Source organism: Vitis riparia, chromosome 9 (assembly GCF_004353265.1).
Source record: "Vitis riparia cultivar Riparia Gloire de Montpellier isolate 1030 chromosome 9, EGFV_Vit.rip_1.0, whole genome shotgun sequence".
Taxonomy (NCBI): Eukaryota; Viridiplantae; Streptophyta; class Magnoliopsida; order Vitales; family Vitaceae; genus Vitis; species Vitis riparia.
The window spans coordinates 7562414-7586814 of NC_048439.1; the positions used below are offsets into that span (position 1 = coordinate 7562414).

The 24401-nt window shown below is 31.0% G+C and overlaps 1 protein-coding gene across 2 annotated transcripts; it reads right to left on the reverse strand.

Annotated features, from left to right (window-relative positions):
* Positions 1-8938: 8938 nt before the first annotated feature.
* LOC117922116 (formamidopyrimidine-DNA glycosylase-like) lies at positions 8939-23606 on the reverse strand. Of its 2 annotated transcripts, none has more exons than XM_034840144.1 (4): positions 23059-23606; positions 22657-22708; positions 20653-20710; positions 8939-9128 (listed from the first exon to the last, which is right to left on the reverse strand). In XM_034840144.1, exons 1-4 carry the CDS (start codon positions 23285-23287, stop codon positions 9117-9119), a joined length of 351 nt encoding a protein of 116 aa, XP_034696035.1. In that variant the 5' UTR covers positions 23288-23606; the 3' UTR covers positions 8939-9116. The 2 variants fall into 2 exon arrangements, with proteins under 2 accessions (XP_034696035.1, XP_034696036.1); XM_034840145.1 differs by lacking the exon at positions 8939-9128 and adding an exon at positions 18802-18830 and having other exon boundaries at positions 23059-23605.
* Positions 23607-24401: the final 795 nt, after the last annotated feature.

The window sequence follows — 24401 nt, forward strand, 5'->3', positions numbered from 1 at the left end:
CCCCCTAAGTTCATCAAACAAACAATATCTACTAATGCTTGAATATTAGAACAGATGGCTTACCCATCTACCTTCTTATAAGCTACACACAACCTTCATCTTCCAAGAAATTTAAAATTTAGAAAACCTTTTTTTTTAAAATTAATTTTTATTTTCTATTTTTTCATTTTTTGAAAATGTATTTGGTTAAAAAAAAAAAGTGAAAATTAATTTAAAAAAATAATAGTTGTAAAATCATGTTTGGTTTTTTGTTTTCAACTTTTCACTAACCAAAAAATTGTGAAAAAAAATATGATTAATCAAATAAATTAATCTAATATAAAAATATATCCATTTATAATAATACATAATCTAGTAAATGAACAAAATTATACAATATTTAATTTTCAATATATATATATGAAATAATGGTTTATAATTATCATTCAAACATGTTTTCAAGTTTGATTTCTATTTTTATTTAGAAAATAATTGAAATAAATAAATATGACATAATCTTATCACCTAAAAAGACTCTGTGGCACTCACAATCTAGAAAGATTAGGGCAGATGGTTCATCCCCTCTACCTATTTGTAAGTTGAGTATCACTCACAACCTATAGAATTCCAGGAATATTATAGGATGCGGCCTTGACAAAAGTTCTCAAACAATTTTTTTAACACTAAGAAAGGAGAGAAGAAAAGAAAGTCAGAAGTTATATTTAAGAAACAATAGTTTTCTAACTTAAAACAATGCCTCTGACAAGTTTTGTGTTTGTTGAATATGAATTTTTGATTGATTATGAAAATGTATTATTTTCAACTATTTTTTTTATAGAATATTTTAAAAAAATTTACATCATACATCATCTTCACAAAAAATAATAATTTTTCATATTTGAATTCTCAAAATATTCATTATTAATATCATTTTGATGCATAATATAAAACGTGATTTTGTTACGCCTTTTTCAATTAAATGGGCCAACATAAAATAAGGTTTTTAACCTTAACGATAGGAATGACAATGAAATCGATTTTTTCAAGTACTCATCTCATCTTGCCCTTAATTGGACAAGTTTAAAATTTAAATAAATGAGTTTTGAGATTTTTTTTTTTCAAACACAGGATGGATTTCGGGTGGGTTCAAGTATTGTCTTATCTCGTCCAACCTCGATTATATATAAAATTAATTAATTTAATTTTTATTTTCTTATTTTTAATACATATATAATAAAAAAAATAATAATAAATATTTTTTAATAAAATAAGTTATAAAAAATATAATAATTTAATTATTTATAAAATACATTTTATTTTAATGTAATTTAAATTTTAAAAAATACTAAAAAAAAAAAAAAAGTTAAAGAAGGTGTTAGTGGATATGGGGATAAGGATGAGAATTATTTTCACTAAATGGGATGAGGTTGGGATTGAGGCAACCTGTCCCATTGCCAAAGTCTCTCTCTCATTTCTTTTCCTTATCGTTTTCTTAATTTTTAAATTATATAGGTACTTTTTGGTTTATTATTCTTATTAGAATTATAATTAATTAATTAAAGAAGACGAAACACTTTCAAATTTGTAAAGTAACATTGCAAGCGTTTGAAAAATAATTCATTTTTTATATAAATATCTTTTAATATTTGGATGATTTTGTGTAAGATTTTCAAGAGAATTTTACCTTTATAAGAAAATATGAAGGTTTTATATATATATATATATATATATATAAATGAGTTATTTTTTATAGTAAAATTTATGGAGGGTTGATTTGTAAATTTGGAATTATCCCTTTTAATCCAATAACCCTTGTTATTATAAGAATAAATAATTAGATAATTACATAATCAATTTCATAAGTGGGCTTTGTGCTTCCTACTCTCTTTTCTTCTTTCCCATATAGTTTGGGAGAATTCTATGATACCATGTGGATAGACACTGATGAATTATTTTGAACTCTCGAATGTGTTACATGGCATCCTGATAATTTGTATTCATGTCAATATCCCATTAGAAAATATACGGAGGTATGGTATCAATAAGTTGTTTTTTCATTGTGTGTTTTTTGTAATCTTATTAAAAATTTCTTATTATTCAAATTACAAGTAAAATATTGATTTTCGAAAAATACTAATAAAAGAAAAGAATTTCAAGAAAAATAATTTTCTCATGTTTAACTTTTTTATAAAAAAAAAATATGAAAAAAATTAAATATAATTAAATTTAATTAAAATTTTTAATATTTTAAAATTATTAAATTTCATATAATGAAAATAAATAAATAAAATAAAATTTTAAAAATAAATTAAATAATTTATTAATTTTAATTTTAATTTTTTTTCTTCCACTTTTCTTCTATCCTTTCTCTTAAATTTTCTATAACCAAACATAGTTATGACCTCCTCCATGTCTTTTTTTTTTTTTTTCTCTTTATTTTTTGTTTTTTTCAGGAGAAGGCACAAAATTTAATTTCGTTAGTTCCCAAAGTCATGGGATCAAATCACCTTTAAAAAAGACATTGAAAACTAAACCCCACATCACTTCCACACCTACCTCATTGAAGTCATTCTCAAATCCTATCATTTTAAAAGTCTTTCCTTATTATTATTATTATTTTATTAGGAGAATTATCTTTTAAGGGTAGTTGGAAAAACATATGATCGAAAATGATGGGTATATTTAATAATTCTTCTTAAAGGTAGGGTGAAATTATGATAATTCTTCTAAATGCCTTCTTTTGTTTAAATGCCAAGACTACCCTTAATAAGTGAAAAGCAATAGCAAAAAAGAAAAAGGAAAATTATGTTTTGGGGGTAGATGGGCCCCCAAATTAACAAAAAGTCCATGTAACTCTTCAAATTGAGCTCAAGACCCAATAAAAGTATGAAAATTGAGTTGAAGGATATCATCCTTCAGTATTTCCAAAAATGCCCTTTGTTGATTTTGAGAAAAAAAATTAATGTTTTTGAAAAATACTTTTATTTAATTTAATATTTTAAAAAAAATACTTTTATGTAATTTAATATTTTTTAAAATACTTTTATTTAATTTAATATTTTTTTTAAATAAATTTATTTAATTTAATATTTAAAAAAATTAATTTAATATTTTTTTAAATACTTTAATTTAATTTAATATTTTTGAAAAAAATTAATTTAATATTTTTGAAAAAAAAAATTATTTAATTTAATATTTTTGAAAACTACTTTTATTTAATTTAGTATTTTTGAAAAAAAAAATATTGAAAAAAAATTATTTAACTTAATTTTATAAAATATTTTATATGTGTTCTTAAAGGGTATATTTGTCCGTTACTATTTCATATCCTTCAACTCAATTTGAAGAGTTATATGGACCTTTTGTTAATTTGGGGGTCCATCTACCCCCAAAAGATAATTCTCCCAAAAGAAAAATATTCTTTAACCCAACTGCAGCTCGTCGATATTGAAGAAAAAAAAAAGGAAAAAACTCCAGCACTTCAGGTTATGATTTGAAACCGTCTTCACAAAGCTTGTATTTTTGTGTGAATCTAGTAAGAAATCCATTAAAGGTAAAAAAAAAAAAAAAAAAAAAAAAAAAAAAAAAAAAAAAAAAATTAAAATGTCAAAAAAACAAAAATACGTTAGTTTATGCAAATAAATAAATAATTTAAAATTAGGATTGAAGGAACGAACTGTTAATAATTTTAACAATGTAGCTCTAAAATATTAGATCTAAAATATTGAAAGAGGTTTTGATAAAGAAATTATATTTTTTGTGTAAAATGTTATTTAAATTTATTTTTTGAATTTTTTTATATTATTTTGGTCATATTGAAGATATGTTTTTATTTATAATTTATTTTCCGAGTGGGTTGTTTAATATGATTATTATTGATTTCCATTGAAAAGGTTTACACTTTAGTTTTTTTGTTGAGACTTGTTTGACATGGTAGAAGAACAAATTTTCTCAGTTGTTTCATGCTTGTTTGGAACCACTCTGTTTGAGTATTTATGAACATATTTGGATTTTTATTGAAAATTGAAAATTATAATCAATTGAGACATATTTTATATAATAAAGAATAATATTTATTGTATATTAGACATGTATATGCCAAAAAACCCACAACTACTCAGTTTCATAAAAAATTTAAAATTTTCAAAATTTTACCTTATCGTAATAATGTATCGTAATGTTATTGTATTTATATTATAATTGTAGTATATTTTTATATTTTTATATAAAAAAACCCACAACTGCCCAGTTTCATAAGAAATTTGAAATTTTCAAAATTTTACCTTATCATAATGTTATTGTATTTATATTGTAATTGTAGTGTATTTTTATAGTACATTTATATTTTTATATAAAAAATTGATTTTATAGAATTTTTTTTATACATCAACAACTTTATGTATTGAAATTACAATAGTGTATTTTTGTTGTCTTTTTATAATTTTGGCTTGCAAGGATGCTTTATGATAAAAAGACAACATAATAGCCTAAAAATGCTAGTTCAGTAAAAAAAGAATTTAATATTTTGTCGTTTTGGTATATTGTAATGTATCCTAATATGAATATTTTTTTCATTATAACTATATTGCATTTGTATTGTATTTATACTTTATAATTGTGAGGAAAAAAAATGTACTTCTCAATTGGTAAATGGACTTGAGAAATTCAAGGTAAATTGGTCTAATAAAAATATAAGGCCTTCATAAGAATTATCAAATCTATCTACCATTTTTAGTAATTTTTTTTCCTAGCCTAAGGTAAATCTCCCTATTTTATGTATATATATAAAAGGAAAAAAGTGATTTTATTGCATGGAAAGTAATTTTTGGGAAGCAGACATCGCTTTTTTGGCCGGTGATAATACGATTTGTATGCAAGTAGAAATATGTTAATTTAATTATGGTGAAGATTTATTTTAAGTCATCAAATAATCAAACATTATAAAATTTTATTTAGAAATAAATAAAAATCTAAAATGCTAACTGGGCATCATTTTACAGTTGTAATAAAAATCAAATTGTTTGTTTTTTTAATATTTAATTTCTATTAAATATTAAAAAATAAAATAAAAAACCAATATATTTTTTTTAGTATTTAAAAAAATTAAATATATGACTTTTTTATTTAGTAAAAAATTTTAAGACTTAAATAATAAGTTAACAAAAAATAAATAAAAAAAATCTAAAATTTGAAAATATATTACCCAACACCACCTCAATCTCAGATTGAAGGAAAATAGAAAAGAAAACTGAATCGAGCATTAGAAAGAAATAATTTTTTTTCTCACATTTAATTTTTTTTTATATAAAAATCTAAAATACTAATCGGACATCATTTTAAAGTTGTAATATTAGGAGGTATTTTTTTTTTACTTAATTCAAAATAAAACTTAAAAGTAGATAATAGTATTAAAAATTAAATTGTTTACTTTTTTAAATATTTTATTTCTATTAAATATTAAAAAATAAAGAAAAAATAATATATTCCTTTTAGTTTTAAAAATATTAAATATATTGGCTTTTTTATTTAATAAAAAATTTAAGAAATAAATAATAAGTTAACAAAAAAATAAACAATAAATAATTTAGAATTTGAAAGTATATCACAGTAAAAAGTTTAAAAAAAAAAACAAATATCATCTACCAAAGAAAAATATAAAAAAAATTAAATCGATAAAAAAAGAATTAGAAAGAAATGATTTTTTTTTCATCATTTAATTTTCATTTTTTTATCATCCACCACTTTTCTATATTTGGGACCCTAAAATTTTCTAAAAAATATGTACTTAAAAGGGTTGTGGACAAGAGAAGATTTAGGGTTAGGTAGCAGTCGTATTTAAACAGCGTTAACATGAGAGAATTGTGAGAATCATTCATGAACCATGTGATGCACACCATCTCAATGTTTATCCCGTTTTAGAATTGTAGAGGGTTGAAGAAGAGACGCATATATATGTTGTTTTCTTAGCTTTAGTCGTCTCAAAGGTTGGTCCAAAAAACACACTCTATTCACTCTTTGACAACATTTGGAAAGAAAAAAAAAACAAAAAACAAAACAAAAACCCTTTCCAATAGGTTGTTTTTCATGAATGACTTAGTTTTTGTCCTTACCTCCTCATTTTCCACATTTATATGGTAGGAGGGTGTTTTCATAATAATACAAAGATGATGGCTCTTACGTGAGTGATCAAGAGTGTCCACTATAACAATGGTGGTGAGTAAGATAACATGTTTAGTTTTAAGTCGGAGCAAATGCGATTTATTCAATATTCTTAAAAAATAAAAGATAAAACCCAAAAGTCAAAAGAGTGGGGAAAATAATCTGGGATTTAAATTTATTTTTTTTCATATTTATTATTATTATTTTTCTCGTTCACTAAAATTTTCATGGTCTAAATAAGACATCATATTCCAACAAGACCCAAAAATGATTTTTGAGGATCCCTCAAAAGTTACGTTGGTTGCTTTTTCAACCCAATTCTCAAAAGTTTGGGCACCAATCTTGATTATGACTTTAGGGTTGGGGGTCAGTTTATTGCAACATGCCTAAAAGTACGCTAATAATACCACCAAATATTTTGAGAGTCACCTAACACTAAGAAAAAACTTTCTTTGAATTAGAAACTTTCACTAGTGATTGTGCAAATATTCATGCTAGAGTCGCAAAAGGAAACTAACTATTCGGGCTGTCATGAACTATCAATAATTGAATCACGATGCAAAGAGCACGAATTTGACATATTTTTTGTAGATCCTTCTCTTGATTTTCTCGCATAATTGTTGGGGAAAAAAATGGATGAGTTTTGTGTCAGCTGGTGAACAGTGGTTGTCTTCTTCCTTAGTTTTTTGACTTTTTTCATACTCCATGAGAGGACATCAGCACAAATCGGTAATAAAGACAAGGAGTGGTTTCAATTTTGGTTGTTGCTTGTCCACATTTCACCCATGTTAGTGTCCAAATGCCTCGTCCTATAGCCTAACTCAAGATGGGCCGGTTGCGTTTATATAAATCCATTCTCATTTCCATCTAATTTTAGGTCGGTTTCGTTTATATAAATTCATTCTCATTTTCGTCTAATTTTAGGTCGGTTTCATTTATATAAATTCATTCTCATTTATATCCTCACAAAAAATTAGATAGAACAGAACGAGATAGGACAAGTATAATAACTTTACATATTTATCATGTCATGTTCCATTTTAGTTTTTTAATTTTTTTTAAATTATATTAAATATAAATATGTTTTATAATCAAATTGATATTATAAATTTTATAACTTATTTTTTTTACAAGTGAATTTGTTATAATTCTATAAACATATTAAAAACGAAAAATAAAAAAAAAATCAAATGCAATATCTAACTCTGTCCTAAACTCAACCTAATTTCCAAAAAATCTCAAACCTAACTCTAATATATGTATTTTCATTATAAATTCAGATCAAAGTAAAATGAAACTAAAAAAAACCTAACCCATTATCATCCTTATTCATTGACAATTTGTCACGAGAAAGGTGACCATACGAACCAAGTTCCTCATTTACAAGCTTTAAATAAAGCTCAATAATTGAGCCACTCACTCTCAACCAAGAGTAGAGGAAAGTAATCAAGCCATACGAGTAGCTTTCATGGCAACACAACTTGTGAAGTAGTGCCAAAGATGATTTGAAAAGCATCACTCCACAAGTGTATATGAAAGGTGGGTTAGGCCAATGGATAAGGTGGCTTATTGATTGCGACCATGGTTCGGAGATAGAGGTGTCCCAAAACTTATACAAATTTTAATTAATATAATAAAACCTTTTGTAAAAGGATTATTTGATTAAAAGCTACATTAAAAATACAAGTTCGAAAACATAATATTCATTTTTTTAAAACATGAAATATAATATTTTTTTTAAATAAAAATACCCTCCAACAATTTTTTAATAAAATTGTTTTTTCCAAATACGGGTATTATCCTATCTCTTTTAATCAAATATTTAAATAGAAATTCCTAAGCATATGAAATAAATTATATATCTTATTGTAGAAATTTTATATTTACCATTTAATTTTATGTTTGATTTTAGAAAATTAGTCACAAAAAAAAAAAAAAAACAAAAATGTCAAAGAATTTTTTTTTTTATTTTACAAAATATAAAAGAAAATAAAATATAATTAAAATTAATTAAAAATCATAAAATTTTAAATTATTTAATCTTTATATAGAATAATTAAAACAAGTTAAAGGAGTTTGAAGTTCTATATATAAATACTTTATTTACTTTAAATCAATTTTTTATTTTTTATTTTTTTTCTACTTCTCATTTCAAAGTCTTTTCTATATCAAAATTTCTAAAACCAAAGGTGCGCTTAATAATTGAAATCCAATTGAAAATAGGATTCAAAATAGAAAATTTTGTGGAAATTTAAGAAATTGTCACATTTTTGGACTTGAATGCCTAAAAATAAATGTTAACTAATTTATAAAACTCAAATTTGCTTTCAAAACATATCACCGTCCAAAAAGTAAAGATATAATACCTTGGTTGTATCTTTCATGTATGTGTGTATATATAAATATAAAAAGAGAGCCTATTGTGCGTATTAAAAGATTATCATCATGATAATGACCAACACTTAAGTAAGGAGCTAATAAATATAATCAATGTATCCATGCAACATCGTAGATATTTTCAAGGTCAACGTGATTTGATTATATATAAAATTAATAAAATTTAATAAATTTCTTTTATATTTTCTTTAAACATACATAAAATTAAATTTTTAAGTGTATTTTTCATAAAATTTGTTAAACCTTAAACCGCAAAAAACCAAATAATAAGATGCAATATGCAAAAACTAACACAAGAATTCAATCATTAGTGTAATAAAAGAAAACAGACATATTATTTACGTGATTTGATCAATTTAATCTATATCTACAAAGAAGGAAAGGGGACTTGGATAATGTACTATTATTGAAAAATTATACCCTCAAAACTCTTATATGAATCAAGCTTTTATGTACACAGCTTACCATACAACAATAACTAATATCTCCCTAAGAAATAAAATAATTAATCTTGTCTCCTTTAGCACTTTTTTTTCCCTCTTGGCTATTCTCACCCCTCTATCACACTAAAAAAAAATTCTTCACACATGTTCCTGAAACGGTAGAGAAAAATGTCATAACTCATAATAAAGGTGCATGTTGGTAACCACCCATTCAAATTTATCACATGTGAGTCACATAACAAAAACAAAGTAGAGAAACTTAACAAAACATTATTTGTTTATTTATAAATTATATTTATTTTAGTATAATTAAAATTTTAAAAAATAATTGAAAATTTGTAAATGCAATGAAATGGGGTAGGATAAGAATTTCCCATGCTTAACTTGATTTGCACAGATTTAGGGTTAAGATTGGAATAAAAATTTATTTAGATCACGGACATTGGAATAAAAAATGAGAATAAGAAATTTTTTGGTTTTAAAATGGAAATAAAATTTATTGCGATTTTTTATAAGCATTTTTTTTTTTTTGGTGAATGCCAACTATATTATTTAACTTTTATTTGCACATTCGTTATCAAGAAATAAGGAAGGCAGGGCGTAGTGTTTGGTCACGTTAATAAATTAAAGTTTTTCTAAAATTTATTACTTTTTCCAATGAATTAAATTTCATTTCTAGTGTTATGAAACCCTCAAGAAAGCCTCCTTGTAAAGCCCTCTTCAATATAGAAGACAACACCTCCATTGCTAAAATGAAAAGGAAAGGAGAAAGAGGATCTCCCTGTCTTAGGCCTCTAGAACTTTGGAAAAAGCCTACAGGAGAACCATTAAGCAAGATTGAGAAACGGGTTGAAGAAATACACCACCTCAACCAATTCACCCATTTAGTCCCAAACCCCATCTTATCCAAGATTGCTAATAAAAAACCCTAATTCATATGATCATACGTTTTTTTCAATATCCATCTTGCAAATAATACCACCCTTTGCACTTTTTAGTCTTGAATCTAAGGCCTCATTTGCTATAAGGACAACATCCAAAATTTGTCTATCTTCCACAAAGGCATGTTGGGAGTTCGAAATCACATTTCCCACCACTCTCTTCAATCTATTAGTCAGAACTTTAGCTAGAATCTTGTAAAGACTCCCCACTAGGCTTATAGGACGAAAATCCTTCAAATTATCTATACCCCCTTTCTTAGGAATGAGAACAATAAAGGTGGAATTTAAGCTTCTCTCAAAACAGTCAAAACTGTGAAATATAGCAAAAAAGCCCATTACTTTGTGTTTGACTATGTCCCAACAAAATTGCCAAAAAGCCGATGTAAACCCATCCGGTCTAGGGGCTTTATCCCCATTCAAACCAAAGACTGCAGTCTAGACCTCTTCCACAGAAAAGGCCTCCTCGAGGAGCCCCGCCTCAACACTATCCAAGGATGGAAAGGCAGTCCCGAAATACTTGGTCTCCAATCCCCTTTTTTTGACAAAATATTATGGAACGCATTAACCACCCCTTCCTTTATCTCAGTCTCCTCAGTCAACTTCCTACCATCCACTGTAATAGAAGATAGAAAATTCTTTCTTCTTCAAGCATTAGCCATCCTGTGAAAAAACTTTGAATTTTTATCACCTTCTTTCAACCACAATTCTCTTGACTTTTGCCTCCAAGAGATCTCTTCCAAGACTGCCCACTTGCTGAACTCCTCCACTGCCTGTCTTCTGGCCTCACAATCCTCTAAAGAGAGACCACAGTCTCTTTCCTTGGCGTCCCAGAAACCCATTTGACTAAGAGCGATGTTTTTATTCAAAGAGACATTTCCAAACACATCTCTATTCCACACTTTTAGATCCTGCTTTAGAGCCTTTAACTTACAAGCAAGAATGTGACTATAGGATCCGCTGAAATTGTAGCAAGTCCACCACTTCCTGACCAAGTCTTTGAACCCCTCCACTTTCAACCACATATTTTCGAAGCAAAAAAGGGTTTTTCTGCCTCTAATTCCTCCTCCATCCAACAAAATAGGAGAATGATCAAAAGTGGGTTTAGGCAACAAGCTTTGAGAAAGGTTGGAAAAGTAACTCTCCCAGTCCTCTGAGAATAAAAAATGATCGAGTCTAGAAGCTGATCTATTATTTAAACCGCCACACCAAGTGTAAGAGCCCCAGCGAGAGGCAGATCCCTCAACTGCAACTCATCAATTACCTCTGAAAAACGCCTCATTGCCGAAGACAAATTCAAGCAATTTCTCCTTTCGCTGGGCAGTCTAACCACATTGAAATCACCACCGACGCACCAAGGATCACTCCACAAACCCCTAATATCCCCAAGTTCAGACCACAGGAATTCTCTCTCAGAATAATGGACTGATCCATAAACACCAGAAAAAATCCAAACGAAATTGTCATCGCAATTTTTGAACCAACACAATATGGAATATTACCCTGTTTCCATCTCAAGAAGCTCCAACACTCTGCAATCCTAGAAAACTAAGATGCCCTCTGCCTATCCTCTGGAGTGCACACTTCCCCAATTCATGAATTTACCAAAACCCAAACTTCTCACTACCAAATCCGACATGAGTTTGCATTTTGTCTCCTGCAAACAAACTAGGACTGCCCTTTGCAACCTTAAAAATGCTTTCACTACCTTTCTTTTATCCTTATCATTTATTCCCCTGACATTCCAAGAGAGAATTCTAATTAACATCAACACTTCTTGAACACTCCCCAAGAAATTTCCCACTCCTTTTTCTTGAACCTAAGGGGGACCCATACTTAAAGGAGCACTCTAGCTTTCATAACTCTCTCTCGACTCTGGACCTAAGAAAGGGATTCTTTTTTCCTCCTTACACAAAATCTTTGCCCCTTTTTCTACACTCTAAACTTCGAAACATAGTCAAGATTTCATTTTCGAAGCCATCCACCGGCAACCCCATGAACCTACTGAACGATAGCAATCTTCCAAAAGTCTCATCAGAGAAGGCGTCCTCGATTGCACCTTCCTTGCTTTCGTTACCCCCGAAACACACAAGGTGAGAGGGCCACTGAACCTCCGAGCCATCTAGTTGGGCAATACACAAAGGCCCTGGCTCCAAAGCATTACCATCCATCGAAAAGCCATCCAAGTCCTCCCAACAAACCAAGGGTCCCAAGATTTTAGCGTTGTAGGGCAAAGAAGAAGGAGATGGAGTAGAAGTGATAACTTGTCCCCCCCCCCCCCCCCCCCCCCCGAGAGAAAGGACAGAGGGAATTTGACCTGGAAAGCGAGCGGCCTCCTCCATCAACGCGTCATTCGTGGCGTCTAAACTCAAGGCATAAAAAACAAGAGGAGTTCGCTGCTCAAGAGCAAGCTTGACATCTTCCACAGAAAGTTGGGACTCGCGAGGTTTGCCTTCATCTCCCTGTAACGAAACCAGTCTCTGCGAGATCACAGAGGCCCTTTCAAAAAAGGGAAGGATGTGGGCCGGTCCTTCCAACCTCCTAAATGAGCCCTCTGAGCCCACTAAGGCTCCTTGGGCTTTAGTCAAACAATCCATCTCATTCCTCTATCTTGACTCTGGAAAAAAGTCCATCCCAATAACTTGGCCCAAATCCTTGTTCTGGACAAAGGCCCCTAAAGACCTCTCCTTCACACTTGGGCCAACCCCAAGCTGTTGGGTCGTTTCCCCACCTGAAGATAGGCCCAACTCCGTCTTTTCAAACAGTGGCTCAGAACCACCCCTCTGCAGTGCAGGATCAGAAGACCAGAGCTGCGTCATGTCACCAGCTCCCCTACACTGCTCCAAATGCGACACACAGGCTAGACCTTTTTCCTTTGAGAAAGTGGCCAACTCCATTCTTGCCCTCGCGCGTGAAGCACACTTCGAGTCATCCTTAACCTTCAGCTTATGGCCACCTCTGCATGGTTTCACCACCGAAACCCGAGGGGACAACTCCCACCATAAAGGAATGGAAAAACAACTCTCTTGCACCACAACCTACAAGCTACTAAGAGTGTTCTCACCAACTATTCTCACCAAAATCCTTGCCTAGTTTAAATTCCGACACCCAACAGTGTCCTTATCAACCGCTACAAAACTCCCACGAGCATCGCCAAACTGTTTGAAAAAGGCATTGTCACAGAGAAAGAGGGAAAGGCCTAACAATCTTGCCCACACTTCACCCACCTCCACACCTTCTCTGACACAACCAGCCTCAGGGACCCATTTATCTAGCCAAAGCCTTTTCCTCCTGTAAAAGTAAGGTCCTTCTGAGAGAATCCGCTTTGCCTCCGAGCAGAGTTCAAACTCAAAGAGAATGAGAGAGTCTCCAAGAAAAGCAAGGTGAATCTCCCCTTTCAATCTCCAGAAGGCCTTGGCCCAAATTAGGGAAGACAAAGAAATGAGCTCCCCCTCTCCCCATTTCTCCACAAGATAGTCCCTTAAATCCTGTAGTTTGCTGAAAGAGTTTATCCCCCCAATCTGGAGCCACACTTTCTCTCCTACTCCCCTACGACCAAGCTTGGCTGCTTCAGCATAAGACAAACCTCTAACAAGACTATTAGTCAAACCTTAAGAGGAGACGACCATTTCAGGTACTTTAGGGCTAACAAAAGGAGGCACAATCCCAAGACTTCTGAGTTTATTGGCTAGCAAGACCCACCCTCCCACCATCCCTCTTCCTTCAGGGAACACAAGGGAAAACCTTCGTCCTTCCGTAGAGCGGACAGAGCAAAGCAAAAAGCGACCAACTGAATTCCTCCTTAGTCCCAAGCATAAACTTCTTCCTCCTTCTAACCACGTCTTAGAGACCTTCTTCCTTTCAACAATGTTGCAAAAGTCCTCTACCCCTTCCAGTAACTGGGACAGGCTTTTAGCAGCAAATTTAATCCACTCCACAAAGCCTCTTCCCCTCTCCATGATTGTACCCACTAACCTCCCTCCCGCTTGATCAATCGAAATCTCAAAGGATTTCGATTCTATCGTGAACCAACACCTGCTTTCAGACACCTTCATCCTTCTGCTTCTTATCGTACCCACTAACCTTCCTCCCACTTTCACCAACTCAATATCCAGTCTTCACATTCTATCCCCTCCCCATGATGTACAAACCTAATCAAAAGAACTAAGTAAACCTCCACTAACCAAGGAAGGCTATACAAAAGGTACAAAAGGCCTATACAAGCATAACATCTCTTGACCCTATAGTCTCAACCCTAGGGTGTACATATCGAAAGTCAATTAAGCTAAATTACACTCAAAGGATAGGGTTTAAAAATGTCTGTACAATGAGCCCAAAAAGAAACATAGAAACGAAGCTGATCTCTCATCATCTGTCTTCCAAATGTCCTCGAAAATCCTAACATTCCTCTCTCTCCACACAATCCACAACACAGAGAGGCACACGATCCTTCAAAGAGTTTTGCCTCTAATAGAATTCTTAAAACACTTGAAAGAAATCACCATCATATCACAAATATTGTCTGGCCGAACCCACTCCATCTTAGTGTGTGAAAAAATTCTATGTCACAATCCCAAAGTAATCAAACAATGCAAAAAGAGATGATCAATGGTCTCTCTGCTCCTACAAAGGATACACTAATCAGGGCTAAGGGTTTTGAAAGGCCTTCTCAACTGTAGCATGTCATTGGTATTTACTTTCTTATGTGCCACTAACCATGCAAAGGCCTTGACCTTAGAGGGAACGTTTGATTTCCACAAAAAAATTGGCTGGGTAGAAAGGAACAAAATTTGAGACATTGGATAAGGCTGAAAAAAACGATTTTAAGGCCATGCAAACGATTTTACTAAGAAAAAACCCTAAGAGGATTGGTGGTTGTTTTGGCAAAGGGAAATTAAGGCCTTGGAGGGCAAGAATAGTTTCCATGATTTGTAGATGGATTTGAGGGAAGCAAGGCATGAGCATGGAATCATGGAGAAAATTATTGTCGACCCATCATTTGAAAGCTTGGAATTAAGGTTACATTTAGGGTTAGGGCTAGGGTTTCATCAAGGGGTGGTGATGAAGAAGAAAATATGTAAAAAGTTGGGAGTAGTCTGAAAATTACAAAAAAGAAAATATAATAAAAAAATAACAATACAATAATAAGTATTTTCTACTTAATAAATTTTATATAGAATGATAGTTTAATGGTATACTAAATTATTTATTATATTTTGAAAACAAAGTAAGCACTACCATAATAATTTCCAACAACATGGAGAAGAAAAACAATTAACAGAGAAGAAAATAGATAAATCATAGGGTATGAGATAATTACACTTATTTGGATAAAAATAATATATTTTTGAAAAATAGAAAATCCCATTCATATGCTCTATTCCATTTTTATTTTTTAAATAAAAATGAAAATCGATATTTATCAAATGCAAATATTAATAATTGTAAAATTAATATTTACCATTTTATTTTAAATGAAAAGGTACATATGACATAATAAAATTTGCACACATAAATTTAAATTAAAGAATGAGAAACTATCAAGTTTATATTTAGTATATTCTTCTACCTTTTTTTTTTTTGGTGTTTATAACTGCCTCCACTTCTATATCTAGCTTTGATACATTTTGTAAAAGATTGTGATTGAAATATAATTTCTTTTTATTTTAATTTTATAAGAGCTAGAAATCCCATCTAAATATGATTATTATTTTAATTTTCTAAAATTCTAGGAATTTTGTGTCCAAGAAATCCATTAAAATAGGATTAATAATTTTTTTATTTCTTGAAATTTTAGGAAAAAATCTTGTCAAACAAATCCTATGTAATTAAGTCATACTCACCATCATACGCTCCAACGAGTAATAATGTATGCTTGTTTATTAAATAATAAAAAATTAATCATGTATATTTATATTAATTATGATTAAATACTTTAATAAAAAATTCAATTACTTTTTATTTGATATCTAGATTTTTTATTATAGAATAAACATACGCATAGAGTTGTCATGATGTTGTAATATATTTTTAAACATAAATACTTCACTACTTAAAAATTTAACAATTTTGTTTCATTTTTATTAAATTATATTTATATTAAATAATTTAAAAAATGATATAATATTAACTTTAGTGGCTAGGCTCCTTTCATTGGTGGCTTAATCCTAGTGGTGTACATACCGAAAGCCAACTAAGTTGAATGATGTTTAAAGGAATGCCTTTAAAATCATCAGTACAAGAGGCCCACAAAGAAGTAAATAAATGAAATAATTCTCATAATGTTTCAAATGTCCTCCATTTATCCTCAAAGATCCTAACATTTCTCTCTCGCCACACCATCCAAATCAAAGTGAGACAAGCAATCCTCAAAAGTGTCTTGCCTTTTAGTTGAATTCCCAAAACCCATAAAAGAAATAGTCATCATATCACAACAACTCCTAGGCTAACATCATCCCTCCCTATATAAAAGGTCGATGCCACAAACCCAAAGTGAACGGACAATGTAGAGATAGGTGGTCGCTCATCTCTCCACTCCCCCTTACATAGTATACACCAATCTGGACTAAGGGCTTTGGAAGGTCTTCTCAATTGAAGCATGTCATTGGTATTTACCTTCTTGTGTGCCACTATCCAAACAAAGGCCTTGACCTTCGATAAGACTTTTGATTTCCAAATAAATTTAGTTGGATGGAAAGGAACTAAATCTGATAATTTTGAGGGTAATAATATTTGTACCCCTTCTTGTTGGTGAATAACCAATGAATACACATTTAAAAGCTCAAGGATCAAGTTTGCCACAACTTTGAGCATGAATATGGACAAAGGAGACACATCTAACCACTTTAAGTGGGATCTAACTCATGAAAATGAGGAAAGAATTCAAAAAGAATATTTATTAGGACTTTTTTTCCCAATACTTTAGAAGATAACCAACTGATTAAGTAAGACACAATTAATACTGCTTTCCCTAAGGGGGTGTTTGGTACGTCGGAATAGGGAATGGAAATAATATTTTGTTTTCTTTCCTATTTCTTAGTGGAATGGAATGAATTTGATGATTCCATTTCTATCATTTGGATGAACTTAGGAATGCAAGATTGGAATGATTATTTGTTTCCATTCCAATGTTTGATAATAATAGGAATGGAAATGAAAAAGAAATAAATTTACAATAATATCCTTACATATAATTTAAAATATTTTTTTATTTTTACTTTTATTTTAAAAAAATAAAATTTGAGAGGTTTTTTGTTATTAAATAATAAGACTAAAAAATATATATATACTCAATAAATAAAAAATTAACCATAAAAAATCGTATAACCCTAATGCACAAATATTCAATTATTATTTTTATTAAAAATTTGAATAATTTGTCATGCTTAAGTAGTTATAAAATTATATTTTTCAAAAAAAATTATTTATTATAATATTTAAATTCTCAAAGCTAGCAAATGTTTTTCCTATTTTCAAAAGAGGAAATAAAAGAATTCAAATTTATTCTAATTTTCAACAAGTATCATATCCGATAAAATCCATAACCTTAAAAAATTTTAAATATTCGTTTTTTTTTATCAAAATTTTAAATAATTCAAATTTAGATTCCAAACATAAATTAATAAAAAAAATTAATCGATTTATAGAGAAGAAGAAACACATATAAAGAAGTAGAAGAAGAAAAGGAAAATAAGGTAAACCTGATCGAAGATATAGAAGGGAGTTTTCAAAACCTAGTTGCAGCAAACAATGACGAATCCTAGATCCAACAATCAAAATGAACATCCAAAACCCTATAAATTAGAAATTGATTTTTTTTTTTTTAAATATCTTGGAAGGTTTAATTGATTCAATTTGGAAGAATCACTTGTTGCAGAGAATTGAATGATGAGTGGGTCTCTAGCTTTGCAAAGAAGATAAAAAGTGGATGATGAATGGATCTCTACCTTTACAAAGAAGATAAACATCAGGTTTGAAGAACAAGATAAGAGGGTAAAATAGTAATTTAGGTTATTTTATATTATCAAATAGGTTTAATGAATCAGAATACCACCTACTTTTAATGAATGTAAATCCGACTCATAAGTTGGATTTGATTTCTGCCGGAATAATTTTTTATTTCATTTCCGCCTTCTTAACATTTATCCAAACATAGGAATAAGGGAGAAAATGAATGAGATGTCTATTCTCACTCCCTATTCCCGTGTACCAAACACCCCCTAATAGGATTTAGGCACATTTGTTTTCAAAACATAGGGCATGGGTTACCTTAGAAGATGGTGAATTTTTCTTTCTTCAACTCCATTTTGTTGTGTAGCATCTGTATACAATGACTCGTGTTTTATTCCTTCTCTCTCAAGGTAACAAGATAGAACTTGGTTAAAGAATTCATTCTTATTGTCAAATCCGATAGTCTTTATTTGAACACCAAATTGGGTACTAATTATCTTGTGAAAAGTAGATAAAACAGAACTAACATCAAATTTGATTTTCAAAAAGTATAACCAAGTGACATGAGAACAATCATCAATAAAGGAAACAAACCAATGAGCTTCAATGATATTTATAATTTGAGAGGCTCCCCAAACATCAATATAAATAAATGTAAAGGGATATGATAATCTATTATTTCTCCAACGAAAAGGAACTCGATGATGTTTTTCTAATTGACAAACTTGACAATGAAAGTCAATTAACATCCAAATTCCAAAATAACAAATGAAGCATATACTTTAACAAAAGAAAAGACAGATGTCCAAAACGTAAATGATGTAGCCAAATTTAGACTTTATTGGATGAAAAACTTGAAAGATGACATAAATATATGTGACCACTTTTGTTGTCACTTCCAACTTCAAGATAGTAGAGCCCTCCTATTCCCTAGCATGACTAATCATCCTCCCTATATCCAAGTCTTAAAAAACACAATAGGATGAGAAAAATGTTACTTTGCAATTTATATCTATGATAACTTGATGAATTGACAAAAGATTTACTAAAAGTTTAGGAACATGTGATGCGGACTTTAAGGAAAGAGATGGGGTAATGGTAATAGTCCCTTGCTGGCCATAGTAGCTAAACTATCATCAGCTACTTTTATTTTTTGGTTTCTAGAATGTAGGTTCTAGGATGAGAAATGATGAGAGTCATAGATCATGCGGTTGGTAGCACTTGAGTCTATAACCTATTTTTCGTGCCAACAATCTTTTGAACATTAAAAGAACTAGTCATGGAGTACTTACCTGATTTGGACAATGAGCATGATGCATTGGGCTTGTCTAGTAAAGTAAGGAAACTCCAAAGTCTTTCAATCTCTACCTTTTTGAGTCCCTCAAACTTAGAACTCTTTGAATTCTCATGGCAGGGTTTCTCCTCCAAAAGTGTGATGGTTGTTTGGCTTCCTTGCTGTTTGGATGTCTACTATTTCGGTTTCCACCATTCTTGTCAAGGAACTGTGGTTTACCATGCAATTTCTAGCACATCTCCTTTGTATGACTTGGTTTTATTGCAATGAATGTATGCCTACTACAGCTTTGAGAGCTCAAAATAGCAAGAGCAGACCTTTTACTTACTAAAGTGTCCAACACTACACTTCGTCTCCCTTCTTCAGCCCTTATAATTGAGAATACCTCATTCAATGATATCAATGATTCTTTCCCAAGTACTTGAACACATACTTGATCACATTCCATGTTGCGTTCAACCAAATATTTAAATATTCACTATCTTTCAATAAGCTTAAGAAATATAGCAACATCCTCAGTATCCTTCATTTTAAGATTGTAATAGTAGTCTGGTTTAAATCACAATCACTTCATAACATTATAGTAGTCAATTATAAATAAGGCACCGTACTTTGTAGAGTGAATCTTGGTCTTTATCTCGTAGTTTGAACATCTTACACTACCAAATAAGTCTGTTCCACTCTCCCCTAGAATTCCTTTGTCATAGTCAGGAACATACACATTCTGCTGATTTCAGATTGCATCATGTTCCATAGCCAAGGCATGATCATTGAGTCCTCATCCTAGATGGCAAACTTGGGATCATCTTCACTCAGTGTTGATACACTAAAGTGGTCGAACTAGCCTTTTTCCTTTGATAACATGCACACATGCTGAGACCATATCAGATAGTTTCAGGCGATAAGCTTGAATGAGGGCTAAAGGTTTGGCATTGTCTGGTAGGTGGTTGCAACTAGAATGCAGGATTTGAGGTCGGATTTTCTTAGGTTTCGTTTTCTGAGCTTTTCAACATAGTGGGTAGCAAAATAGAGACAAAACTTAATAAATATTGGTGTGATTGCTGATGCAAAAAACTGTTGAATTATAACAAAGATTTGGAAATTATCATCAATAAAGAAGGCTGCTAAGAGGAGAGGAAAAAAAATGGTAAAGGCAATGACGGCCGCTTTAGGCAGAGAATAATGGCAATGAAAGCCACTGGAAATCAGCAATAATGAAGATTGCAAGTTAAAAATTAGAAAAGAACCTATAGACCTTGAACAGACTTTGATACCATTTTTTTCAAGATCTATAACGTACAATCCTACAAAATTAGGAAACTAAATTACACAAAATAACAAAGTTGACTAATAATCCTTTATCCTACAAATTAGGCAAATGAAACAGAAAAGGATATGACCATATAATCTTGAAAATCAGGGAATTAATTTCCTAGTAATTTCAATCAGATTGTCAACGCCATAGATTTAGGAAAAGAGTAACAATGCTTACTTCAATAAATAACTTGGAATATTTGGATGGCCACTCATCAGTATCCTTGACAGCAGACCTGTAATCAAGACTCTTTACGTTATTATGACCCATAATTGCAAACTGTTTTATAGAGGAGAATACACTCAATAAGCATCAGATATGAAAAAGTTAAATCCATCACAAGTCATATTTTGAATAACAAAGAAAAAGATTTTGATGAATCAAAATTCAGTAAAACAATAAAATTTACATTGACCACTTCTCGCCAATCATCTTCTTTTATTGATCTTATACTGCCAAGAAGAGACTACTATTTGCCATACCACAACTTTTCACTCCTTTGCTTTGTTTTTCGTTAGTTTCATGTTAATCATATCTAGTTATCAATCTTAACCATTTATCACTGCCTTCAACCTCTTGACAACCAATTACCTAACATTTCCACTGGAAAATTCTCCCTAGCAAGAACTTATCCTGCATCTCATTGCCAAAGATCACACACTAATCTCACAAAACATAATATTACCATTAGATGGTGGAACAATCAAGTTTCACCCATATTAATCTCCTTGTCACTTCTTTCTATCCTTTGTTCTATCATGCAAACTTTTCAACCCATGGCCAGCCTTCCGTGATCCCAATTTTATCCCTAAACCCTACCCCTAATCACAAACCTTAGTATTACCTTTACTATCTTAGTGCAAAACCCTTATTTTCCCTTGCCTTCCAAGAATACTATCAAGCTTTTTCTTATTTTCAGCCTATAAAATTCTAAAAACATGGCCAATTTGGCCGTTACGAAAACCATATACCCTGCTTTCACCTTCTTATCCATTATAAACCCTAAAAATCACAACAATAACCAACTGTAATTTATTAAAGGCAGCTTTACTTGATCTTGAAAGGGTTTGTCCTAATCAAGGATGTTTACAAAGAAATTAGAGCAGTGTGCAATCATAGATATATTTTATAGCATAGATCATAGAGTATTTACGATACAACATGTTGAGAACATAAGGTGAAATGAATAAATCAGAGAGAGGTATATTAGTAATTGACCCAACCTTCAAGATTATTGCAAGAAATGGTTGTACGTAGACTATAACCTACTTTTTTCTGCCTGGAAGTCTAAGAAGTTAGTGTTGCAACAACCAGTGGCCCAGATGGAATCTAAAAGAAATGCACTCGTGATAAGTTAAAGGTAGTAACCACTGACATTAGGATGGAGGAAAGCTTGTCTAGGATGGTTTGACCATTAATAGCAAAGACCAATGAATTCACCAATATGAAGTGACTCAGTTCAAATGCAAGTCAGCAAAGCACAAAAGGACAACAAAAAAGAATTTCAGCTAAAGATGGCTTGAAAAGACATGATCACCAAGAATGCAAAAGAGGATAAGATCCTAAACCGACATGACTGTCAAAATTAAAATATAGACTTCTCCGATAAAAGTAGTCAGGCTTAGGACTAAAAATTAATGTGAGTAGCATAGATACTTTTTCCCTTTGGTGCAGATTTTTTCAAGCCCATTGAAAAAATGTTTTCAATGCAGGGAGGCTTCCTTCAATCCATAAGATTTTCTAGTGTCAAAAATCAACAACCATGAACAATCAAGCATGACATGAGGGGTGTGCAAAGATTATTAACCAATGGCAATAGAAGCATAAAAAAAAAAGGGAGCAACCTAGAAGAGATTTTTTAAAAACTCCCATAATTCCAAGCAGGCAACAAGGGAAGCTGAAGCACAGTGATAATAGAATAAACTAAATCATTACCATTACACCTTACAACAATTTTTTAGATCATAAATAGCAAGAAATTTATCGGAATTCTGAATAGAACTATTAATTCATACGATGATCAAATTAAACTACATTATACCACCTATCCATATTTCAAACCAATTTTTAGGGACACCCTCAAGATGCTAATTGGATGACAACAAGATAGCATCCAGAAATATCCATGGACGCATTTTGTTGAAATTCCATGAACATGCACAAGAACCCATGGAAACTCACCTCTTATATTTTGTAACTGCAACACCCTTTATATATACAGCACCCGCCATTCCTGAAACACATCAAAGATCATTTTCTACAAGTAATAATACATTATCTGGTACGTTACACTTTAAAATCATAACATGGAAAATCAGTAAAATCGCATATTTCCATGAACGGTGGTCTGTCCCTCCATTGTCAGTCATGGAGTTTCAATCTTCACACCAGTTTCTAGAACCGTGAAATCAGCAAAACCACTTAAATAAAGCTAAATACATCTATATTAAAAAAAAAAATCCGCATTTCGCAATAGAACTTCATTTAACGATCAAAGGCCCAAATTCTCACATGGGTCCACTGTTCCACAATAAACCCTAAACTAAAAAACCCACATTTTCTCATCTAGGGTTGGAGCCGTACCGAACTGGAAGGAAGGAAAAGGAGGGGAATCGAGCTGGAGCCACATGTTTTTGCCCTTTCTGTGGGCAGAGACAATGGTTTTACCGAGAAGAGAGGCTTCAAAATCTGAAGGAGAGACTCCATCGATGACCTTTGAGTCATTAGCGATCACAGCTTTCGTGATCTTCTTGCCCACACAGTGCTCTTCGACGACTCTTCTCGCGGCTTCTACCTTTGGAAGTTCAGGCATGGTGGTTTTTTTTTTTTGGCGCGCTTTTGTGGGCTCACTCTGAGAGCTGTCTGTCAGGTTTGCAGCGTTTGGAAGATAAGAAAATAGGGAGGAATTTGGGGTTTAACTTGGGTTTAACGCGGGGTTGGGCTTGGGTTTCTTGGGTTAGGTTGTGAATTGGGTCCAGAATCACATGAAATGGGCATCTGATTCTTTTAGAAAAAAATTCCATTTTAAAGATTTGAGCCCAACTGTTCTTGAACAGAAAACCTTTTTCTGATTAGACAGTTTTGCTCAGAGTTGTATCAACAATTCATGAATTCTCAAGTTTTTCACAACCAGCTTCTTCCAAAGAGGATTTAGGCTACCAGCAATACCCTTTTCTTTCCCCTAAGTTCATCAAACAAACAATATCTACAAATGCTTGAATATTACTATATTAGAACAGATGGCTTACCCATCTACCTTCTTATAAGCTACACACAACCTTCATCTTCCAAGAAATTTAAGATTTAGAAAACCTTTTTTAAAAAAAATTAATTTTTATTTTCTATTTTTTCATTTTTTGAAAATGTATTTGGTTAAAAAAAAGTGAAAATTAATTTTTAAAAATAATATTTGTAAAATCATGTTTGGTTTTTTGTTTTCACTAACCAAAAAATTGTGAAAAAAAAATGATTAATCAAATAAATTAATCTAATATAAAAATATATCCATTTATAATAATACATAATCTAGTAAATGAACAAAATCATACAATATTTAATTTTCAATATATATATATATATATGAAATAATGGTGTATAAATATTTATAATATTTATATTGATGGTGGGTCACACAAGTATGAAAATAGAAAAAATTATCATTCAAACATGTTTTCAAGTTTGATTTCTATTTTTATTTAGAAAATAATTGAAATAAATAAATATGACATAATCTTATCACCTAAAAAGACTCTGTGGCACTCACAATCTAGAAAGATTAGGGCAGATGGTTCATCCCCTCTACCTATTTGTAAGTTGAGTATCACTCACAACCTATAGAATTCCAGGAATATTATAGGATGCAGCCTTGACAAAAGTTCTCAAACAATTTTTTTAACACTAGGAAGGGAGAGAAGAAAAGAAAGTCA

Excerpts from the sequence above, each read along its gene's own strand:
- LOC117922116 (XM_034840144.1), bottom strand. The coding sequence starts at position 23,287 with ATGCCTGAACTTCCAAAGGTAGAAGCCGCGAGAAGAGTCGTCGAAGAG. Across the intron at positions 22,709-23,058 it reads TTTTCCTTCCTTCCAGTTCG|GAATGGCGGGTGCTGTATAT; the intron begins GTACGGCTCCAA and ends GATGTGTTTCAG. Across the intron at positions 20,711-22,656 it reads GCAGTTACAAAATATAAGAG|GTCTGCTGTCAAGGATACTG; the intron begins GTGAGTTTCCAT and ends TCTTGATTACAG.